This window comes from Amia ocellicauda, chromosome 7, assembly GCF_036373705.1.
Source record: "Amia ocellicauda isolate fAmiCal2 chromosome 7, fAmiCal2.hap1, whole genome shotgun sequence".
NCBI classification, from domain to species: Eukaryota; Metazoa; Chordata; class Actinopteri; order Amiiformes; family Amiidae; genus Amia; species Amia ocellicauda.
Genome location: NC_089856.1, coordinates 43344484 through 43360206, shown reverse-complemented (window position 1 = coordinate 43360206; position 15723 = coordinate 43344484). Strand labels below are relative to the sequence as shown.

The 15723-nt window shown below is 41.3% G+C and overlaps 1 protein-coding gene across 2 annotated transcripts in view; it reads right to left on the bottom strand.

The window, feature by feature from the left end:
- Window positions 1–1644: 1644 nt before the first annotated feature.
- ephb1 (EPH receptor B1) overlaps window positions 1645–15723 on the bottom strand; it is a 197900-nt gene continuing 183821 nt past the window's right edge. The window contains exons 14-18 of one of the 2 annotated variants that reach the window (XM_066709787.1): window positions 13831–14024; window positions 13556–13711; window positions 10275–11526; window positions 3490–3586; window positions 1645–2026 (exon numbers count right to left, since the gene is read on the bottom strand). In XM_066709787.1, coding sequence (XP_066565884.1) covers window positions 11418–11526; window positions 13556–13711; window positions 13831–14024 — 459 coding nt within the window. In that variant the 3' untranslated portion in view covers window positions 1645–2026; window positions 3490–3586; window positions 10275–11417. The remainder of the gene's footprint in view (window positions 2027–3489; window positions 3587–10274; window positions 11527–13555; window positions 13712–13830; window positions 14025–15723) is intronic. The other variant, XM_066709788.1, reaches the window with a different exon arrangement.

Genomic DNA, 15723 nt, shown 5'->3' with positions numbered 1-15723 from the left:
GTTAAAATCAACCTGCCCTTTCAAGTTAGCAAGCGCTCTGGATTGGACTGGAACAGAAAACCTACAGGGAGAGAGCTACTCTACCCCCCCACACAACCCACGCCTGGCTTAAGTGATACCGAGACTGCGAGGATTAATTGGACTATTAAAGTCCTGCTCTTCACTTGATTCAATATTTCATGCAGATCTGCCAATTTAAAATGTAATTGCTCTGGACCCGGCTCCGCTCAGTAAGTTGGGTTTCTGCTTTTTTAAACTTCCATTTGATTATCCCTGCTTTGCTTTAAGACATAATTGATTGCTGTTAAGTCAACAGCGATTATTAATTTAAACATAGGGAGACTCATCCCGTTTGGATTGCAGACAAAATGAATTACATGAATAAGTTACAGGCTTGTGCATTAAGATGCAGACTGCGGAGAAATCCTGGCATTGTGTGTGTATGTGGGGGGGGGTACACATCCTCTCCTGCCTATATGCTGTGCTCGTATAGATAAAAATGCTTTAAGCAGTTAATGTTTTCAATGTTTGTCACTACAATGAGATGCCATTAATGTTCAAATTTGGGTGTAATTCAATTGACCATGTCAGTCATGGGCAATTTCTGCAGTGACCGGGATAAATGTGATTATCTTAAACCAGCACCATGAATACACAGAGGGCAGGGGGCTACAGGTTTTACAGCAGATACACACTTGACATTAGACCAATGTATGTATTAACACAGGCCTTACATGGCGATGAATCCCTTTACTTTTTATCCCCCAAATGCGCGCCATTTGTACTGCCGGACATATATTTAACGCACTGTTTGTCAAAAGAAACCCTCCCAGTCACACGAAGGTAAATTATTCCAGTGCTGTGTTGGCAAAATGTAATGGCACTGTCAGCTTCCCACGTTTCAACCTACAAAAAAACCTACTTGCCTTTGATTCTTTTGTGGGAAGCCTGTTTATTAAGGACAGGATTGCGGTGCATTCCTCGATTTAAAACAGGGCTTTCACAGGTGTACTGCATTACATTTGGAAATGTAAATGCCTAATTAATGTCCCCCAATGTTAAGGTTTCTCAGATAGAACAGGGAGTCCATTTCAAATCTCAAACTAACTCCGTTTCCAGATATCTCACATAGAAGAGGAAGTCACTTTGAGATATCTTGAATTGACTTCCTGTGAAAATGTTTTGTATGAACTTCCGGTCAGTTTCAACATCTCAAATAAAATGGGAAGTAAAGAGTTTAGTCAGTTTAAAATCAGGGAGGGAGATGATCGACACTTAAAACTGAAGAAAAGTTTTCAAGTTTGTACTAATCAGTCAGAATTGTGGGGAGAAATTAGGAAAACCAAACCATGTTTGCAGGGATGGTCCCCATAAAATGCCAACGTTTTCTTTTAAATTAAAATACTAGTTCGGTTTAATGAAGTGAGTTTTTTAGCTATACCCAAGTCTTAGGATTTGATTTAGAACCATTATATGCATATGTATAGTCAATAATTCCACCAATCCATCTTAACATATCAAAGGATGGGCATCTTTTAAGGTCACATTGTCTAGAACATAATCTGTCATCAGCATAGCTCTTCGAATGTCCCCTCTGAGACAGACATAAAAAGAAGAAGAAAAGAAGAAGAGCAGGAGGCCAGGTGACAGATCAAGTTGATTCATCTTTATTGAGTGCATTTTTTTTTTTTTTTAGTACAATATTTCTCAGAAAGTTACAGTTACAAACTCGGACATACTCATCACAATTAACAAATCGTAAATATACAATGAAACGAAACGGGAACGGAAGGAAAACAAAATAACAAACAAACCAAAAAGACATCCAGTCCCTTCATTCTCTATGTACAGTGAGTTGCCAGTGTCATGCGTGGCGCTGCCCGGGCTGACCGCCCCCGGTGACAGGGGCGGGACTTGAAGTGCTAGGTACCGCCTCAGCAGGGTGTGGGATCTCCCTCCTCGCAGCCAGCCTGGAGCTCCATACTGCATTGTGTCAGCGCCAGCTCCTCTGAAGTCACGTGTCCTTCTGGAAGGGAAACAAAACACAAACACATTAAAAAAAGAGACTATATTTCCTCCTTGAGTTTACGCTGAGCAGAGAGCGCCTCGAACACAACACAAGGCTCCGACATGATCTTCAAACGATGACAGAATTAATTCAAGGAGCTCCCCTGAATTTGTCACGTCTCGGCTGGGCGGCTACTGTCCACTGTGATAACGACATGGATTTTAAAACAATTGGCAACACCAAACGTTGAGCTGTATTGTATATTTCTTCCAGTCACCTCCTATCATGAATACTCATTTTAAACCTGCTCTACAACCAATTAAGAAGGAATGTGTATTATTACCACCTAAAAAAACATACACAAATGTTGTTTTAAATAGTTATGGTGAAATAAACATTAGATAAAATCCATTTCAATTTTACTGAAACGCTGTCTGCCAACATTACACCAAATGAAAATCATAAAATACCTCACATTTCCTTAATAGCGAAGGGAACGTGGCTAATTCCCTTCATTTCCCATGTGCTGAAAGTCACGTTTTCCCTTTTAATTTCCTGTTTTTAGTGCTAACACACACAAAATGACGCCTGCGGAGATACCGGGCTTGGTGCCAATGAGCTGAATTCACATTGCTCATCCAAAACACCGGATAACACGTTTTCTTTAATATTTGTTTCCTGGAAAGCTTTGAAATGGGATACAAGCGCACATATCACATTAACTTTGAACTGCATTCCACCCATTTGATATACGATATATATTTTTTCCTCTCCCTCTTTTTTTGGTGAAATTAATGACTGTTTTATGTCCTGTTTTTACCATTCATTCGATTAATTGAATGCCAACTTTAAAGGTGATTCATGTATATCTTCTGAAAAGTAATAAAGGAGATCATTTTTATACTGCACATTAACAACACTTTCCCCCCCCCCCATCATATTCCCATGAATCCATATGAATCAGTTTCATTTCTCACAGCACACCTCCACACTTGGCAAGCACACAAAACCATGTGAATTAAAGTGTCTCACTCTCTGTGCTCAACTGTCCCAGACTGATAACAGCCACACTTCCCAGGACTCAAAACCCTCCCCCTTGTGCACACCTGGCACACGCGTGTTCATTTACAACTAAATCCAATCACAGACCATCCCCTCTCCTACATCGAGCCTGCAGACTTCAGTTATTAACTCCAGAGAGAGAAACGAGATTATTGTCCCGAAATAAACCACTGCTATTTTTCCACAGCCGCTTAACACGGAGCGACGAGGCAGAGCCGTTGTCAGCTGCAGATATACAGACCCATCAGGACCTCCAAAAAGGCATTCCATTTAAGCCCCGTCACGAGGCGCCCCGGCCGGCTCTCGCACACGCGTGTCATAAGTCAAGAGGCGAGGGCGGAGGAAGGTTAATTGAAACGGAGGAGGGTTTGAATGTGCTCCGGGTGACGGATAGATATGGACCGATCCGCAACACCTACCGTTCTGTCTTTGTTAAGAAGCTGCCGCTGGTTGAAAGAGAGGAGGAAAGGAGAGGAGAGGAGGTGGGGGGGGGCTCCAGTTAGCATGGAGAAGTGCCTGTGAAAGACAAGCAAACATTGGCATTAGAGTGGCACGGCGTCGTTCATCATAAAAGGCATTAGCCCTGATTGTCTCGCAGGGAGAGGAGCGAGGGAGGGAATCGTGTGCTTTGTGGCGTGCGTGACTCGAGCGGCTCCCTGACAGGGGTGCCGCTCCAGAGCTCAGTGTGGGCACTTCAGGGCACGTGCCAGACACAGCGTCCTTCCCCGGCTCCTAGCAGTGGGACTCTGATCTTTTGGAGCCCTGTCCCAGCGGGGGTCGAGTCTCTCCCTCTGAGTGGCCTCTCTCCTGCGGAGGCTCAACCCAAACAAGAGCTGCACGGCAGAGGGAATTCAGTCCAGCCAGGCGTTTCGTTTTTTTACAGTCGGAGATAGGTGATGGAGGCATTAGTGGTTATTTTTCTACATCCCCCTGGGTAACTAAATGTTCCAAAACACAACACAAAATGCCTAGCAAAAAAACCTTTCGCGCGTGACTTCGACCTTCAGTTGGATTCAAGCAGAATGTCTGGCTTGTTCCTTCTCTCTCAAAAATAAATACATAAAACATAAAAAAGCCCCCTAAACATATTCAAATGTAGATACATTGACATGGATGAGGTTATTTGCACAACTTGGACAACATTTTGAATCTTAAGATGTGAGTTTTCTATTCCACATTTTAGTAGTTCCCAATTTTTCTCAGTCTCTCCAAGCAGTGTTGGTTTATTTTAGGCTGAGAACCCAGGGCGATTCATTTTAAGAAGCCTGGCGGTGTTAGTAACCTTATCTTCCCACCTCAGAGCCACACCACACAAAACATTCCTTTAAGTTGTATTCACACCAGACCCACACCCCTGCAGGCAAACTCTGCTTCATGACAGATGTTTTTTTCATGAGGAAAGAGATGTCAAAATGTGTTGCAATACATTTCCTTGGGAACTGGCATTTAGGCGATGCACCAGCTTCGAAAGTGTTGTATGACTACTACTCTTATATTTGAATATTGTTGGTTTGTTTTTAAATTGTTGTATGGTTGTGTTATTAGGGTTCAATGCTTTGCTCTCCAATGTAGAAGTTAATAGATTCATCTTTGATGCTCTTCCCCCCCTCCAGACAAACACGTTAATCCAATAGTACTGCAAATATAATACAATCACGTATGTTTTGAATCAATACAAGTGATATTAAATATTCCAGTTTTGGAACTGCGCCACGGAGTACTGGAAGACATTAAGCCAGTGCCAAGAGCGATTATAGAAGTACACGAGTTCAGTCGGATGGGGGGGGTTCGTCCAGCATTTATTCTGCTGACACCGACAAAACAAAAGGGAAAAACAGCAGCCCTGAGATCTGGGGGAAACAGATCAAAGCTATGTGTGTTCCCAATAGCTAATTTAGGTATTTAAATACACACAACAATACATACTATCCTTTAAATAAGCTGCTTGGGATCTTTCGGAACCTTTTTTTTCTTCTAGAGATGTTCTTCATCGATGGATATACTGTGGCGAAGGTGCCTACAGTTAACAATGGAGCAAAATATCCTGAGAACAGGGGTCAGATGAGTTCCTGTTTTATAGAGGTAGTTAACTCATCAGTGAATCTTCTTAAAACATCCATATCCACTGAGATCTAGTTTCCAGAGTCTGATGAGCTCAAAAGCAATACTGACATCACTTCTAATTTTAAACTGACCTCAAATTTCCTTCACAGATTCCTCATTACAGTAGGGTCTCCAACCCAGCACCTCTATTTGTTTTTTTACAAGTATCCTCAATCAATGATGGAAGATGTTTATCTTGAGGAGTCAAGTCAATATTAGATTAAATGATGGACGTCCGAGCTGGGATGAATAGAAAACTAGAAGACTGGAAGGTTTAAAGAGCCCTACTCTGGACACATCATGTGTTTACGTCAGTTTCAGTGAGGGAACAGAAGCAGCAGCTTTTCTTTTAAACACTCACTGATACAGGCTTTGTTTTATAGTCCGGCAGCCGAGGCAGAGGGGGAACACAGCGGATTGAAGGGCACGCTTTGATGTATGTCCTCTTTGTGCCGCGCGCTCCGGGGGGCTCGATGGCGGTGGCAATAGAAATGTCAGTGAGATTGTTTGATTAAACGGTCTTTGAGAAGAGCGATACAGTGGCCCCCTAAAGGCCACCGCGATCGCTACCCAGATCCATTGTGATAAATGCCCAGCTGTTCACGCTGGCAATCAATTATTTCACCCATATAAACTGTGCTCACCCATTTATTTAAGGGTTTAAAAGAGTATCACATTAGCAGAAATATTGCTATTAATCAAATAGATTGGTAAAACGGAGGGAGAAGGACCGTTTCCTCTCGAGTTTATGAAACAAGTAACCAAACTGAAAAATGTGTTTATTTTGCTCTGAACTTGTGTGTGTGTGTTCAGATTTTTATGTTATATACATATTTAAACAGTTCAGGTTCCTGATTTGTAGGGTAAACACAATCCATACTTGGTTGTAACATTTAAATATATGTTTTTAACAAATAGGTCTATTGTACACATTAAACTTAAACCAATTTCCTCTATATTTTGTTTGTAGAAAATGTTGGGAACCCAGAATGGCAATGTCAGTGGCGCAGATCGTAGAAATGTATGTGTGTTCATGGGGAAAATCAATAACAATAGTTTTGTATTATGTAGATTAATTAAAACAACAGGACAGGTACATATACTGATTATTCTGCACATACGGACTAATCTCCAGCCTCTGATACCTTTCCAGCTTTACATGAATCCAATTTCGTTGTGAGATCTGTTTCCATACGTTCTCTGTATACATATATATCTGTGTGATCAGATTTAATGAGGGATAAAAGGAATCTGAACATGGTTAGCATCTTGATGATCATACTAGCACTGATCTATAAATGAACCTTCATCGCTTTTCCATTAATTGCGCGGCAGATTTTAACTGATGAGGGAAACAAACAGCCATCAGCAATTATTTCTAATTACAGTTTGTTTATTATGAGATGTTAAGCTCAAAATATTGCCTTTGAAATTAAGTTTAATACTTTTTACTTTCTGTGTTTGGCAAGTTCAGCACAATTAAAGATTAAAGCGCACAGTTTGTGTTTTATATTAAAATGTGCCTCAAATAATAATTAAAATAATTACACCTTTCCAAGAGTGTGCAACTGGCAAATAACTGTTTGTTTGTTTAGTTGTGTATGTTTCTCTGTGGGAAGAACTACAATTCACAGAATCAATAATCCTTAAAAGTAAGAAACAAGCTTCAATTTAAATCAGACAGACAGATGTAAATGTATTTTTATGTTAGTAAATGTGTGTTTGCTGATCAGTGACTTTTGTAAGTGCAAAACACAATACACAGAGAGGGAATGTGTTTTTAAAGTTGAACGCATTTTTCAGCTCATGCAAAACAACTGTCAACACTTCCCTTCATTTAAATCCGTTCGGAAGGAGAAATGTAATAGCTTTTCAGGTCCACAAAACATGCTTTAATGGCTACAAAATATGCAGGATACATCCCTTTTCCATTACAGTTTAAGATTGTTATCCAATTCCTCTTATTTCAAGTCCTGTCATTCGGATTTCTCTCGACCTTTTTTGTTTAGTTTTTCAAGACAAATGGCTTTGAGAAAAAATAACAACAACAAAAACAACAATAATAATAATATTAATATTCAAATACTTAATGGGACCTGATCCTTTTCACCGCTGTGAAATGCAACTGAAACGCAAAAACGCAATTGTGTTGCCTTGCAGCCCTTGCAGGAAACAGCAATGGTCTGAGCAAAACAGAGCCCAAACAAACCTGTCCAACGGTGAAGCATGAGACAGTGCAGTAAGTGAATTTGCTTTCATTTTTTTTTTTTTAATAATACCAGAAAATAATGGCACGCTGTGTCCAATTTCACCTTCCCATTACTTTACCTGCTGAAGTGAAACCCGGCACTTATGTCTCTGCCGCCAGAGTTTCTCACATTTTCTGTAATGGAAAGAAAACCCCGAAACCTTCTGCTGAAGCCGCCTCAGTCACGGAAAACAGGCCTGGTGCGCATCTGTGTTTAAGCAAATCGCAATACTGTTTTCCAAATCAGCCAAGCCCCTAAACACACACACACACACACGTAGGAAGCATTTAATCATTCACAACTTTTCCTTCCCTCCCACTGAACTCTGTCAGATTTCTAGTGAAGTTAATATCGCACAGCACAGGCTAGCCGGAAATCTCGGCGGAAGAACGCATACGTGAATGTGATTTTGATCAACAAAGGTCACATGTCATCCCTGCAGTTATATTTAAACAGGTTTACTTAGGTATGCACTTGTTAATGCCACACACACAAAAAAAGAGGACACTTTTTGTGTGATTGGACTTCGGGGTCATTAGTTAATCGCTCCACTCCCTTGTCCAACGGCCCTCACTTGTGGTGTGCCAGCTATGTCGAACACATGTTCACAAGTGAGGGCCGTGTGACAAGTACCTGTGCACTGGGAACCTGTGAATCCACTTTTCCTTTCCCAAAGATTATTTATTTCTCCTCCTTTGAGTCCCTGCTGCTCCGGCATCACACCCACCGGTGTACGAGCCACTTCAACGTTCATATTCTCCCGTCACACCGAGCCGCCGTCTTTGTTGGTGACGGCTGCCAGGAAGCTGTCACTCCCGACTTCCTTCATTACATTTCGTGCCACGGGCTCCTCTCCACACGCTTATTTATTTAAACTTCTCTGGGCACCCGGGGACGAGCGAGGGTCTGACAAACAAGCACGGGCTGCCCGGAACGAGGTGACATGCTCTCTCTCCATTAGGAACCAGGCTTCCGGGGGGGTTTCTTTTTCATTAAAATGTGCATTATGTTGACAGCAGGCGTCCTTCCACAAGCTCGGCCGCGTTAGAGGGGGTGACGCTTAAGTATACAAGAAAGGTACGGCAGCACAAACCGGCTACACAGAAAATAAATGGCTCTGGAAGTCGTTGCAAGAATTGATCATTGTGTTGTTAATGGCCTTTTGCACAGTGATGTAAAAGAGCTGTCAATTATTATTATTATTATTATTATTATTATTATTATTATTATTATTATTATTATTTTAGAATCCAACTACCAGGTGAGTAAATGTTTACTTTGGCAATCGTGTGTAGAAATTGTTAAATTAATGTAAACAAAAATCATCATGTTCTCACTACATAATGAAACGGAAGCAACAAAAATAAAAGGTTTTGCTCAAACCATTTACATATAATTCCTGCATTTGCTGCAGTCGGCACACAGCTGGAGAACTGTTTATTTTTCTCTAATAAAACATTATTTTGAAATAGACTCATAACTGTAAAGGAATACACACTCATTTCAGTTTTATAAGCTTTAAAACTGTCTTTTTCGGTAACTAACAGGGTGATTTGCTTAAATGCGTTAATGAAGGGCACTGTAATTAATTAAAATCCCAATTGATTGGTAGCACTGAATAATGAGCAGCTCTGGAATAAACAGCTCTGACTAACATTCGTCATTATTTTTTTTGGACTTCTTTCAATATGTCCTCCCCCCCAACATACACACAAGCTCCATTCTAACAGGGTCAGATACAACGCTGGACAATTCCCAGAAGCCCTTGCACTGCACTCAATCATCCTGTTATCTTTGTTGTCTTTCCTGCTGCACTATATTCCTGTCCAAGTCTTTGCTTTAAAGAACTGCAATTGCAACTCTTGGGACACTTACAGAACACTTCTAAAACTCAAGTCATTTTCACCACATCGAGTGACTGGGATCTTTGGGCTTTGCTCCAGAAACAAAACACAGATAAGTGGCTCAGCTGATACAATCTCGGCAGCTCAGGTTATTCAAAGGGACTTGGGTAATATTCAGTTGTGGGCCGACACCTGGCAGATTAAATTCAATGTGGACAAGAGCAAGGTAATACATGCAGGTAACAAAAATGTCCACTATAATTACACTATGGGAGGAATAGATCTAGATGAAGTAACGCATGAGAAAGACCTAGGAGTCTACGTGGACTCCTCACTTTCTCCATCCAAACAATGTGGGGAAGCAATATAAAAAGGCAAACAGGATGTTAGTTTATATTGTCAAAAGTGTAGAATTGAGAACAAGGGCAGTGATGTTCAGACTGTACAATGCACTAGTTAGAGCTCATCTGGATACTGTGGACAGTTCTGGGCTCCACACTTCAAGAAAGATATCGCTGCTCTAGAGGCAGTTCAGAGGAGAGCAACCAGACTTATTCCAGGTCTGAAGGGACTGTCCTACTGAGAGACTGAGGAACTGAACCTTTTCACCCTGGAACAGAGGAGACTACGTGGGGACTTGATCCAAGTCTTCAAAATCATGAAAGGCATCGACCACATCAAACCAGAGGAGCTTATCCAGATCAGCAGGGACACACGCACCCGGGGACACAAATGGAAATTGGGCTTCAAGGCATTCAAGACAGAAAACAGGAGACACTTCTTCACACAGAGAGGCATCACAATCTGAACAAACTCCCCAGCGATGTGGCTGAAGAGACAATTTGGGAACATTCAAAATCAGACTGGATAGGATCCTTGGATCACTTAGTTATTAATGGACACCAAATGAGCACGATGGGTCGAATGGCCTCCTCTCATTTCTACAGACATTTCCTGAGTGAAAGTACTAGTTCAATCCTAACAGGTATGTCAACTCAAGGTACTTACCAGAGATTTGTAGCTTCCAAGCCGGGGCGATCCTTTTCAATTGTTCACATTCCAAGCGTTCCAACAGTAAGCATGAAACCAAAAGTAACATTAAAAAACAACAGAAAAAAGAACGTCCACTTCCTTTGCAGCAAGCCACAGCATGGATAGCTCCACATTGAAGAGTTTTTTGTTTCATATATATATATATATAATTATCTTTAATGTCCGCAGAGCTGAAAGGGATTTGATCTTCCAACAGACTGTCAATGAACTTTTATACATGGTAGATTCTTTATACAGTATTGGTCAAGTCATGGTTTGTTTTCCATCACTGTCAACGTCAATCCACACTGGAAGCTCAAACCAATAAGACATTTTTTTTTTTTTTTTCTCCGTTTTGTTTTGCCGAGGCAAAGCCTCCAGGGTGCGGGGGGGGGAGAAAAGACCAAAAAGAAAAAGGACTGAGGTCCTAAGTGTCAATTACAATCCAGTTAAACACACTTAGTTGCCAAAAATGCAAGCAGAGAAAGTATATATATTTATTACATATCACCTTCAATATGAAGATTTATTTTTGTACTTATTTTTTTATTATTATTTGTTTTCCCGATGGATTTAAAATCTGGGTGTAGCTGCTAGAACAGTCCTTTGGCAATGGCATCCATCTGGACACCATTAGGTAGCGCAGTTATTTATCGGAGAGAAAACATCACGGGAATTATGTAGAAGAAGGAAAAAAAAAGCAGTTTGTACTCCCATCGTCTCCAAAAAGACACATACTCCAAAGAAAGAAGGAAACCCAAAGTCAAAAATCACTAACAGAGAATCCTAATCGACAATACTCCACAGCAAGTCACCGTTTTGCCGTTTTTTCCTTGTTTTGTTGTTGATTTTCTTGTTCGTTTGTTTGTCTCTCTTGATTATTATTATTACTTTTTTTTTCTTAATTATTATTATTATTATTATTATTATTATTATTTTCAAGCAAAATACAAGAGGTCCTTGTATGAGATGGCACCAAGTAATGGAAGTTCGTTATGCAGTTGAATCGATATGCACCAGAAGTGATCAAATAAATGTGATAGTTTCAACCCCATTATATTCCATCAAGTCTGGGGTCCTTCGGGAGCATTGGGAAGTATCCCATGGTGCACCCTGCTGTCATGCTATGGAGGTCGGCGACTGGCTCATCTGTACCCTCATAGACTGGACGCTGTTAAGGATCTTCTTCTGGTGGCCGGCTAAAGTCACCCCTATCCTTAGGAGGTCTCTGAAAGATATAGAAAAAGAACAAGCGATGTGAAGTTGAAAGCATATGAGCTGAACTGAACGAGCATCGGTGTGGCAACGTCTGAAACCCTTTCCACCCCAGACAGCATTTGACAAGCACAGCACTGACACAAATATAATAAACCTAGACTCCAGATTGATAACATTTGCAAGACAACCAAGAGAAAAGATAACCTATCCTAGACATACTAACAAAAACATGTATTTGGTAACCTGGACACTTTGTGACTTGAAAGCTATAAACAAATATCACAAAAGCAACAATTAGGTTACTCACTGAATACAATTACATACAAATGCTTATTGGGCTCTTACATTAGTCATTGATGTGCATTTTTATACCGAAACAGCAGAGCCACAAAGGTTTAATTATGGTATAGGTATACAATATACCTATGACAACATATGTGTAGGAATTTAGTGAACACACATAGTGTACTGAATATGCACAATGTGATGGAGGCAGGTCAGATATGTAGTCCTATATATAGAAGATACATAATTAAACAGATTACAGTTAAACACCCTTGACTATTTCGCATTTAAACCTTCGGTAAAATACTTCCTTTGTTCCAATAATATAACAATTAGAGCTTCTTGCTGCTTTATTGTAAAACTCTTTAAACAGCATGGATAGATCTTGTCAAATCAGACCCTGCACACCCGACTTCATATGCATTTTCCACATGAAGGCACAGCGTGTTCAAATTGATGTTAGAAAGAGGTCTGCGTGAGGCCGATCCCATCATTAGTTGTGAAACAAGGCATGATTCTCCCGGTAGAAATGACAGCTTTTTCAGTCTGAGGTGTGATGATCGCCCCCCAGTTCTGTCCCCCCAGTTTGAGATGCCCAATTGAAATTTCACCTCCCAGCTCGAATCGCACAGGACTATCAGCGGCCATGAGGTTCAAGATGGAAAACATCCACCCAGCCTGAACAACCCGCTCAGCGCAGCCTGCTGTGAGCCTGCTGTCCCCGAGACGCTCAAGCTGTAACAGGCAGGATGTGAATCAAATCGCTATCAGACCCACTGGTGTATCCAAACACGACACACTGTGTCAGACCAAATCACACTCACCGACTTCCCTGCTCTGCTGTATGAGTTCGACTTGTGGTTTCTCTCTAATTGTGTTCTTCTCCTTCTTAGTAGGAAGATATTTTATTGTTTAATGCTTGCTTTTTGTTGTGTTTTATTTTTCATTCTACTACCAGAGTCCGTGTCAGTTACTATTAGTCTGACCGACAGTGAAACATAATTAATTTCCAAGGAAATTAGCCACTATTGGCAAGTAACGTTTTCGTAACTGAAATGAATTCCTTGTCAGTGGGAGTCAGTGTATCGGAGCGCGTCTCTGATTTCCTCAGCCAGACTTTTCTCCCCATTTGATTGCTGCACTTTGTGACAAGGAGGACTCTTGTGTCTCCCTGCCTCCCTCTCAGACACTCGGGAACAAGAGAGCTCAGCTCGTTTGGTGACGGGTATCAGATGCTCTGTGGCTCTCGGAGAGAGATCTCTGGACTGGGATCGGTAAAAATCTTTTGCTTCAATAATTACTTCATTTGATTAGTATTATTTGAGGTAACTTGTGTTTTTTGACGTAATTATTAGTTCTTAAGTATTATCAGTGTTGTCCCTTAAAAAATTTTCTTAAAACCAACTACAATGTACGGTGTAATCATATTTTAATCTAAAGCACTAAGAGTAGCATCTTTAAGCTAAGTTAAGCTCCTCTGGTTCAAAATCAGGAAAGGCATCAACCACATCAAACCAGAGGAGCTTTTCCAGATCTGCAGGTACACACACACCCGGGGACACAAATGGTTTCACACTGGTTTATGATGTGTAACATAGTTCAAAATATACACGTATGGCTTCTTTTCTAGGAATAATTCCACTGGGATGTTTCACCATTGCTTTACTTTATAAGGAATTGTTTTCTGTTACTGTTTGCAATGCATGGTAGTAAATGCGATGTGACACTGTCCCTTCTCACGTTACGATACTCACTCAGAGGTCATCTGTGCCACCAGCTGAAGGGAAGTGAAGCCGGAGCTCAGGAAGTTATCTCTGTACTGGTTCATTTTGATGGCCCCGAGCCATTCTTCTACGGAGGTGAATGTGGTGAAGTCGGGCACAGAGCGATCGAGGAGGGGCTGAGAAGGCCTGCAGGAGGAAGAACAGGGATTTGTTACAGTCAGACAGAGTCTCAGTGGTTTCCCGGTTTGGTTTTGGCGAATGTGGAAGATCTGACCGTTGTCCCGAAGGAGAGAAGTCCGACTTACACAGCGGTGATGGTGGCCACGGCTTTCAGGCTGGTGGGGTTGCGGATCATCTTGTCCAGTGTGTTGACGATCTCGGTGAAACGCGGTCGGGCGTTGCGGTCCTTCTGCCAGCAGTCGAGCATGAGCTGGTGCAGGGCGGCTGGGCAGTCCATGGGTGGGGGCAGCCGGTAGTCCTGCTCGATAGCGTTGATGACCTGCCGGGACAATGGGCCAGCTTAGCAAGAGGATAACCCAGAAAAGAGTGGTGACTACGGGAATCTATTTTTATCCCAGAAACCACAATCATACCAGAGGCTTGAGTTCAAGCTCATGATGTCTTTGAATTATCTCCCATGGGATTGTGCTGACATGAGTCCACTGATCCTATACCATTAGAGAAAATGGTTTAACACATCCTGTACAATTACTGGCTTGAATCATGGCTTGAAAAATGCAGTATTAGTAATGTACCAGTGTGGCACCACCAGTGACCCAACAATCGATAGTACTAAGTTCAGGTTCTGGTTTCTAAACTTGTCAATCGCCAAAATCGAAAGTTTTCTGATGAACAAATTCAAACTTCTACAGAGTAGAGTAGAGTACTATCTATCTGCAATTGTCTGCCGTGGGAGCTAGTGGCTGCAATGAACTCCTGTGGGTGTATTTCTGCTCCGAAAATGAATAACTAATATGGCTCTAGTGGAACGATTGAATTAATGGGATCGCTCCCGTTGTAGCTTTTACAGTGCTTGAGCGACACTCACATTAGTCTGGTTAAAAATAAATAATAAAATCAAGTACGCTCTTTTATAGTTTGCTGACTTTGGGCTACCTAATATACAATCATTAAAAAGTAACCTTCCATTTGCTCTGTGTCTCCTCCCTGAACCCTTCAGCCCTTTTTTCCTCAAACGTGCGAGCAACTGATCCAATTAGCTGCTGAAAACATGTGGTGCCAGCCTCCAGTGTCTCCGCTTTCCAGAGACACCAGCGAGCGTGTAATGCAATGCATCAGTCAATCACAGTGCAATAAAAGGGCTTTTGTGCCCATAAAAGACAAGAGGCTGCTTATGGAGACTCTTGATTGCTCATAAAGTTTAAAACAGGGCTTTAATGAACTTCACGCACTTAGCCATCGTCTCCGTTGAATCAGAGTGGCTTCAGCACCTGATTGCGAGAGAGGGGTACGACCACTCCGCTTAGATGTCTCCCATTATCTGATTACACTGAGGAAAGTTTGAGAACTAGAGCCAGCAGACTGACTAATTATCGAGCTAGAGAGCATCGCACACAGTGAGGTGGAGTAGCGTTGCTCAAAAGTGGGAAGCATACAGCATATATTCTCTGCTTATTCCTGCAATTAAATACATTTTATTATAAGGCTGAACTGCGGCACAAGTGTGTGATCAGATGTCTGACAGAAATGCACGCCTTGTTTCTCACAATTCAGTGGATCTGTTTTCCTTTTTACCTGGCAACACATACCTGTTTAAAATGCTTTTTCCCCCCATTGTATATATTATAATAATTTATATTTCAACTGAAGTGGAAAATATACAAGACATCTTCAATGCAGACCACATAGATGCAACTGCAGCTTTAGACAGGCATATAAAACACCTCCAGGAACAGATCGATGTGTGGTGATCGGAATTTCTCAGAGCTGCCATATCTGAAATTGATGTAATAATCTTTATAAAGATTTATAATGCTTTGTAGACGACGCAGTACAGGTTTTTTTTTAAAAGGGAATGGACGAAGTGCATTACGGTGATATATAGGGTATTTGTTGAAGGAAGAGGATTTACAGGCTGATGATCAAATTGCTGAGTCATGTTTTGTGCATGTCTTCTTTGCATTGCATTAGGAATCCCTTCTTTAAATCACAGTAACTGAGAGTAAACACGTTTAACT